The 8,675-nt window shown below is 44.7% G+C and overlaps 1 protein-coding gene across 10 annotated transcripts in view; it reads left to right on the top strand.

The window, feature by feature from the left end:
- Positions 1–8,675, top strand: part of DCAF17 (DDB1 and CUL4 associated factor 17) — a 112,817-nt gene that overhangs the window by 33,457 nt on the left and 70,685 nt on the right. For 2 of the 10 annotated variants that reach the window (XM_068102901.2, XM_078782256.1), the window contains exon 1: positions 2,608–2,723. In XM_068102901.2, the coding sequence (XP_067959002.2) occupies positions 2,712–2,723 (12 nt within the window). In that variant the 5' untranslated portion in view covers positions 2,608–2,711. Of the gene's footprint in view, positions 1–2,367; positions 2,525–2,607; positions 2,724–8,675 lie in introns of those variants that run through there. The other 8 variants (XM_068102900.2, XM_078782257.1, XM_068102906.2 and 5 more) reach the window with 8 other exon arrangements.

Below are 8,675 nucleotides of genomic sequence, written 5' to 3' on the forward strand. Positions count from 1 at the left end.
GATAGATACATCTTTGAGTGCTATAATAGCAGTAGCTGCTGATAGATAGATACATCTTTGAGTGCTATAATAGCAGTAGCTGCTGATAGATAGATACATCTTTGAGTGCTATAATAGCAGTAGCTGCTGATAGATAGATACATCTATGAGTGCTATAATAGCAGTAGCTGCTGATAGATAGATACATCTTTGAGTGCTATAATAGCAGTAGCTGCTGATAGATAGATACATCTATGAGTGCTATAATAGCAGTAGCTGCTGATAGATAGATACATCTTTCAGTGCTATAATAGCAGTAGCTGCTGATATATCGATACATCTATGAGTGCTATAATAGCAGTAGCTGCTGATAGATAGATACATCTATGAGTGCTATAATAGCAGTAGCTGCTGATAGATAGATACATCTATGAGTGCTATAATAGCAGTAGCTGCTGATAGATAGATACATCTTTGAGTGCTATAATAGCAGTAGCTGCTGATAGATAGATACATCTATGAGTGCTATAATAGCAGTAGCTGCTGATAGATAGATACATCTATGAGTGCTATAATAGCAGTAGCTGCTGATATATAGATACATCTATGAGTGCTATAATAGCAGTAGCTCCTGATAGATAGATACATCTATGAGTGCTATAATAGCAGTAGCTGCTGATAGATAGATACATCTTTGAGTGCTATAATAGCAGTAGCTGCTGATAGATAGATACATCTATGAGTGCTATAATAGCAGTAGCTGCTGATAGATAGATACATCTTTGAGTGCTATAATAGCAGTAGCTGCTGATAGATAGATACATGTATGAGTGCTATAATAGCAGTAGCTGCTGATAGATAGACAAATCTATGAGTGCTATAATAGCAGTAGCTGCTGATATATAGATACATCTATGAGTGCTATAATAGCAGTAGCTGCTGATAGATAGATACATCTATGAGTGCTATAATAGCAGTAGCTGCTGATATATAGATACATCTATGAGTGCTATAATAGCAGTAGCTGCTGATATATAGATACATCTATGAGTGCTATAATAGCAGTAGCTGCTGATAGATAGATGTATAAACGCGAATTAGACATTCTTTTGATGTGGTTAATGTCCTCTTCCATGTCTGCCAAACTGCTCAATATGCATGTACCGGTACCATGAAGTGATATTTCGTGGCGAGGAAATCGAGTCAAACATCTATGAATGCTATGGCAATAGCTGCTGATAGATACGTGTATGGCAACTGGACATTATTTTTAAAAGCGGAAGTTTTGGTCTCCCATTGTTATATGTATCAGCGAATATTAAAAGTAAACAGAACTCAATGTGACGTAGGTTTCCTTATTTTCTTTATTTGACATACGAAGGTTAACTCACAGTTTTTTCTCACAGTTTTTTCCTCTTTTTTCTCACTCAGTTTTCTCTAGTTTTTTCTCACAGTGCGTACATACGAAGGTTTACTAGTTTAGAAATCATAACATGATTCATCATGTATGTCCGATCAAGTATATTTCAGAAAAAAACATATTGTGCGTTGAATAATCCATTCAAATTTCACTCTGAAAAACAAACAAAAAAAACCCCTCCCTCTCTACCCACTTTTTTGAAAAAAAGTGATGATAAACAGGAATTTTTTTAACCAGCCTTGAGACGGAATTCACCGAATTAATCGAGAAGGAAATTTTATAAATTTAAATCTCATCCAGAATGCAAATGGTGTCATTTTGATCTAGGTACGGTACCTACTACACCTACCTACTACCCACTACCGAACCTACTGATGCCATAGTGATGGGTAAAATAGTGGCAAGAGGCTCTGGCTTCGCCGGCTCATTGCGGCTTTGCAGTCGGGTACTCGTAGTGGTTTGAAATATATTTTAAATGAAAACTCGACCCCCCTGATTTCACGTTTTTGGTGACCTTGAGCTTGACGAGTTAAAAATTGGGCACAGTCTAGTCTATTCCAGGGCAAGGTAAATATGTGTGTAAAGTATGGCGATGCTATGTGCAACGATGTTGAAGTGCTGCGCACAAAGAGACAGACAGACGGAGAGACAAACCAACCAACCAACATACTTTCCGGCAAATAACAAACAGACTCAAATGCAATAACCTCTCCTCTGGCGAGGGTAATAAAAAGGAAAAAAACCCTAAATTTATATCTAGCAATAGGGTGGTGATGTTTGCCTATAATCATAAAGCTTCTATTTATTATATGCCGACGTGCGAGGCACGGTTTGTTATTGTATACGCATAAGCATACCCTACTCGTTTTTATATATAGACACTCGTAGATTATGCGATGACTCTGTCGTGCAGTAGCTCTAGGAAAAGTAGCCAATAGGCGGACCTCGGTGTCATTGTTGTGTTGCAGACATTGACCAATCGCAGTGCTTCTTTGGTGTCCTCTTCCTGTGGTTTGGACATGAGGTTTGGATCAAAAGAGAAGTAAGTGCCCATACAATTCGACGTGAACGTGATAAAATATTGCGATGAGCGGAAGTGTCGTCACCATTTTGTGCAAGCTTGAGGTTTTTCTGATTATTTTAATCATGCAATTTTGAAATTGTGTTGTTTTACTCAACTACAGGTGTTTTATTTTCGTGCGTACGAAGTTTAAATGAAGTTTAGTTTTCGTGCTCGTTTTATCCAAATAAAGAGGGTGAGGTGCGGGTCGTGGTTCAGTTTCCTGTGGAAACGGATCCTGCGGCCTTCCAAATGTGTGTTCCTGTAAGTCGCTTTAGTTTATGTACCTGCTCGTCGCGTTTTTCATTTTAATCCCGATTGAAATGAACAGCGATCGGTGCAGAATAAATAGGTGTCTTTCTTGTTCTTTATCATGTAATCCTCCATGAAGCAGTGTAATGGTTGGAGAAGTAGGACTAGGAGCGCGGGTAAATATATTTTTACTCTTTATCAGTGCTATGTTCCGTTAGCAAACAGCTTGCCAAGTGGCTTGTTTGATTCAAAGCGCTCAAGCAAGCTCTCCAACTGAACACCGCTTAACAACATGGCGGTGTCCATGTCTACAATGCATTGAACTGGTTAATTATATGACTGGAAATATGAGCGGTTTGAATTTGTCTCTACCAAGCTCGTAGCCATCTTGAGACCCCACTCGTAGCCATCTTGGGACCCCACTCGTAGCCACCTTGGGACCCCACTCGTAGCCACCTTGGGACCCCACTCGTAGCCATCTTGGGACCCCACTCGTAGCCATCTTGGGACCCCACTCGTAGCCATCTTGGGACCCCACTCGTAGCCATCTTGGGACCCCACTCGTAGCCATCTTGGAACCCCACTCGTAGCCATCTTGGAACCCCACTCGTAGCCATCTTGGAACCCCACTCGTAGCCATCTTGGAACCCCACTCGTAGCCATCTTGGAACCCCACTCGTAGCCATCTTGGAACCCCACTCGTAGCCATCTTGGAACCCCACTCGTAGCCATCTTGGAACCCCACTCGTAGCCATCTTGGAACCCCACTCGTAGCCATCTTGGGACTCTACTTCGACCAGCGGGCTGTCGGCTACTTGCCTCAACTTTGATTTATTTGAACCTCTCATTTTACTGCTCTGGCTACAAAATGGACGACTGTTGCCATGACAGCAAATTGTACCAATCGTTCGAGAAAAGGATGTGGAAAGATTTCACAAGTACGTTATGATGTTCATGCAGGGTTTTCGCGAAATTAATGTGTGAGGATAGATGAAGTTTGGCTTTTCTGGTTAGTCCCATATGTAACAAATTAGTCAAATTTCAAAATGATTTCTAATCATTGTCAGAAATCTGAACTAACTAAGCGGTATAAATAGTCTTTCGAATAAAAAACCCACTTGTGACTTTTGAATATAAATTTTGAGTTTAAAATCAAAGTCGATGTGAACACTTTCTCAGATAAACACAGTGCAACACGGGCCATGGTGAATCATGCACTGTGCCTAACAACTTGGCTTTAACGCAGCTTTTTTATTGCAACGAAAAGGTTTAAAAAATGCTGACCAAGAGCATTCCACCACACCCAGAACTGTGCAAGCCTCCCGGAGATCTGGAAGGACACACATCAGACCCACAGGGATGCAGAAAAAATCCGCAGCCTTGAACCTCAACACATTCAAAACAACCAACCGACCAAATACCTCGCTTGATGGTACAGCTCCTCCCTTTGCATACACAAACCGGATGCAGTTATGGTGCCTGCTCGCCATGCTGAGGTCCTGGGGAGGGGTTGGGGGCAACACTAGGAATGAGGGGAGGGAGGGAGGTGGTTGCTGGGAGGCACGATGATACCTACCTGCCTGGAGGGCGAGGCCGCGGGAAGCAGGAAGGGAAAAGCAGGAAGGGAGAGGTGAACGAAAATGCAGGACGAACAAAGACAAAAAAGGAAAATAACACGCAGACAAGACGGGGAAATGAAAAGTGCAAAGACAAACACCACAACGCTCACACGAGCACATGCAACGCCCGCAAGAGCTTCGTATGCGGTGGCAACATAATGGTGCATGCAACGTGATTAGCCATAATCCTTCCAGTCTTACACATGGTTCAATGATACCATGCCATAGTATGTGAGGCAGGTCTCAGGGTAGATGGTGTCCTTGACATTTTGGAAAGCCTGGCTGTGGCTAGCTGTCCATTCTATTTGCTCTGATTTAACCAGTTCATGAAGCGGAGCTGTGAGGTCAGACAGCTTTGGTATAAAGGAGCCCATATACATAATGATACCTAGTGCCTTGTGAAGTTCAGAGTTTTTCGGGTCCGGTAAGCTCTGGATCGCCTCTACTTTTCTTGGGTCTGGGTGGGCACCTTGCTATGATGAGACCGAAAAAGTGAATCTGTGGCTTTTTGATGCTGCACATGTCGCTGTTGAACTGCAGGCTGAATCTGGCAGCTGTTCTCGTGAGGTGGTGAAGGTTTCAGTCATGTTCTTGCTCCGTTTTGCCGTAAATAGCAACATCATGTGTAATGCCGATGACACCTGGCATTGCTCAATAATTTGGTCCATCTTGGCCTGGAAGACATCTTGTGACATCACAAGTCCAAGCTGCATTCGCTGGAAGCAGTAACAACCATATGGCAAGTTGAAGGTCATGAGCAGCTGGGTGGGATGATCAAGCTTGATTGACTAGTACCCATTTTTGGTATCCAGCTTGGAGAAAACCTTTGAGCCTGCAAACTTATGAGTCAGCTCTTCAAGCGTGGTACGTGGTACGGTGGTGACACCTCTTGATGGCGTTATTCGAGTCTTTTGGGTCCAGACATAGCCTAATTTTGCCCTTTTCTTTCTGCACGTAGGTGAGATTGCTGACCCAGTCTGTCGCCTTGTCGACCTTTCGTATGATGTCTTTTCTCAGCATTATGTCCAGATCTGACTTTACTTCATCTATCATCTGGTTGGGGCATCGCCGTGGTGTGTGTATTACAGGGGGAACACTGGGGTATATACACCACAATGTGATACTGGCCTAGAAAGTTGCCGGTATTGTCAAATTGGTCCAGATAAGTGGGCAGCTGGTAGTCCAACGTGTTGACTGGCTTGTCGCTTGCACAGTTCTCTTTCATTGAGCAGTGGAGGGTGAGGAGTTTAAGGTTCCTATGGGTGGGCAGGCTGAGGATCGCAGGGCCAGTGACCTTGACTATGAAAAACTCAGCATCAATCCACTGGGTATTCCTTTTCTTACAGGGGACCATAAGGGTGCCCAATTACTGAATTTGCGAGCCATTGTAGGCTGTTAGTACTGTATGGGGTTTCTCTTGAACTCGGGCAGGTTGAGGTAGCCTAGATGAGTCGATGTTTTGGGGATACATTTGCCTATCCTATATCCTATCCTATATTGTGATATATTTGCCCATTTGCCTATCCGAAGGGGCAATGTATTGCCCTCTGCCCCAGTGTCGACATTGACCCTCAGGGAGTGAACATCAGCTCGGTCAGGTAGTGAAATGGCCAAGTCGGTGAAAATCTCTCGCTGGGAATCGATGGTCTGGCTGTGGATTTTGATGGTGGTGAAGCTCAACGTGTCGCAGTCCCTGTGGGTTCTCCATCTCTCCCCAAGGTGTGGATGGGCTTTCAGGGAAAGGATTTGTGCCCACTGGTCTCTCGGCAGGTTGTCTGCCGGCCTCGTTCTTGCCTCGATGCAGATGGCCTTCCAGTGGTTTTGTTTTGCGCATGTCTCACAAGTTGAGCCCAATGCTGGGCATCGGTGTCGGGGCTGGGGTCGATGTTGTCTTCCACAGAAGCGACACTCTTTTTGGTGGTGCCCAATGGTGTGGACAAAATTGGTTACCTGTTGGGTCTGGATGAATTGTTGCATGTGAGTGACAGAGGCCTCATGTGTCCAACTTATTTCCAGGGCTTTGCCCAGCGTGAGTGTGTTCCTTTGCTAGGAGCTGTTTCTGTAGCTCCTGAAACTGCATCCCCACAATTGGCTGTTCTATTAGGCGCTCATCGCCTCATGTGACTTGAACTTTCATTTGCTCGCTTGCTGGCGGCATCTGGAGATGAAATGGTCCATGGTTTCATTGTCAGCCTGCTTAAATCGTTGTAAACAGAAATGAGCCACATGGTAATTGTCCTGGTGTTTCAGTTCAGCTTTATAATGCTGCCAAACAATCGCTGGCATCACTTTGTTAGGCATTGTGCTTTCGGCGTTATCAAGGTCCCACAAACTGTAGCGTCTCAGGCCTTCCTCCCCTGATCGGAGAAGGTGGTCTATTTGTTTGTCAACTGCTATGTCCTACACGGAAAAGTACAGCTGTGTACACTTTCTGAATAGCGCGAAGGCTTCACCAAGGTTGGCGCTGGTCAAATCCATGTGCGGCATCATCCGCCATTCCACCATTGTGCGCTTGGCTAAGTATCCGTAGATGGGCTTCCAATCGGGTTCGTGGGTTCGCCTTTCGCTGCCACCAATCCATGTAATAAGATGAATCCAAGTCTGAAGTTAGGAGATGATATCACCATCAAGCTTCGGCCTGGCTTCACTGCTCTCCCTTCCACTCGCGCACCCCGCTTCCTTCCTTGGGGCTGTGCTCTCATCTCATATGACAGCGAGCACCTTGCAAGATGGTTTATACAGAACGATTGGCTTGCCGGCTGATTGCTAATGAAACGATACCCTGGCCCTTTCGCGGGCAGTCTAGTTCTGGCTATGCTGGGCTGCATCATTCCTACTTAGTCACCTGACTGTTTAACGGTTATGCTGAGGGGCTGAACTGCGACAATACGTTGCTATTGTACTGAAATATTTTTAAATAGGCACAGCCGCTTAATTATTTGGCTATGTCCTTCCTTTCATCCGCCCGTCCATCAAAAATGGAGATTAAACCTTCTAACCCACAGTGTTTAATTCTAAAGGGTTATAACTGGTAATTCTAATCTGTATATATAAAGCAGTAAAGTATGTTTGTTTGTTTGTCCTCTTATAACTCGAGAACTACTCATCGCAGAGAAAAACCAAAGGCATATTCGGAATCAGTACGTCTCAGAGCAACTACAGCACACCGTAAATTTTTAAAAACTTCGGGTTTTAAAATTAGCGTATTAGCGCAGAAGCGCTAGCAGAAGAGGGAGGGAATCGAAGGGAGGGAGCGGAGCGCTCCCTCTAGCGCTTCGCAGCGCCAGCGCTTCTGTTAGCGTAATGGTGCACAGGCGGTTCTCACTCTTGCGCATGCGCAAATGCGCTGTTCCGATGCTTCATGTTCCTGCAAAGACTTTGGCGCATGCGCAAATGACGACACATGGGCCTCTGTATGTTCGTTTAATCCGTACGCGCTTTGATGGGCGGGGCGTATGGCGTTCATGAAATAGTCGAATGCGGAAGTGCTTGAAGCCATTGCGAGCGACTCGCATGATCTCTTGTCATGGTCCACAAGATTATCACAGAGACGTGCAGCTTCCAGCATTACGAGATATGATCGAGACCTAACTTTTGAGACCAGTCACAGCCTTCAAGGCCCCGTGGTTGGTTCAGATGACCCCGACAAAGGACGTGTTGGATTTTATTGCGAGCCGATTCGAGCGCCGACGTGCCGGCGAACAAAACCAGTCATATCATTTTAACGCGTGGTTCGATTTTTACAAAATAAACGTTTTCTTGAAGGGCTGAACCGTGCGCTCACAACGATACCGAGTTTGACCCCTGGGAGAGCCGTTTTGCACCGGCAAAGGCGCCTTGTTTTCCGTGATGACCATGTCGTGCTGCATAGATTACCATAAATTATAATATATTACCGGCGGCGCGTTCCGTGACGTCACGGCTCACTTAATTGCAATTATCTCTGGGATTCCTTGGCCGAATCGTACCAACTTCTATATATATAAAGCAGTAAAGTATGTTTGTTTGTCCTCTTATAACTCGAGAATTACTCATCGCAGAGAAAAACCAAAGGCATATTCGGAATCAGTACGTCTCAGAGCAACTACAGCACACCTTAAATTTTAAAAAACTTCGGGTTTTAAAATTAGCGTATTAGCGCAGAAACGCTAGCAGAAGAGGGAGGGAATCGAAGGGAGGGAGCGCAGCGCTCCCTCTAGCGCTTCGCAGCGCCAGTGCTTCTGTTAGCGTAATTAGCGTATTTCGGAACGTTAATTTTTCAACTTCATTATTCGGAATCAGTACGTCCCAGAGAAACTTCGTAATGTTAATTTTTCAACTTCATCCGATTGACATGGGACCAACG

Source organism: Myxine glutinosa, chromosome 7 (assembly GCF_964187855.1).
Source record: "Myxine glutinosa chromosome 7, kmMyxGlut1.1, whole genome shotgun sequence".
Classification (NCBI taxonomy): domain Eukaryota; kingdom Metazoa; phylum Chordata; class Myxini; order Myxiniformes; family Myxinidae; genus Myxine; species Myxine glutinosa.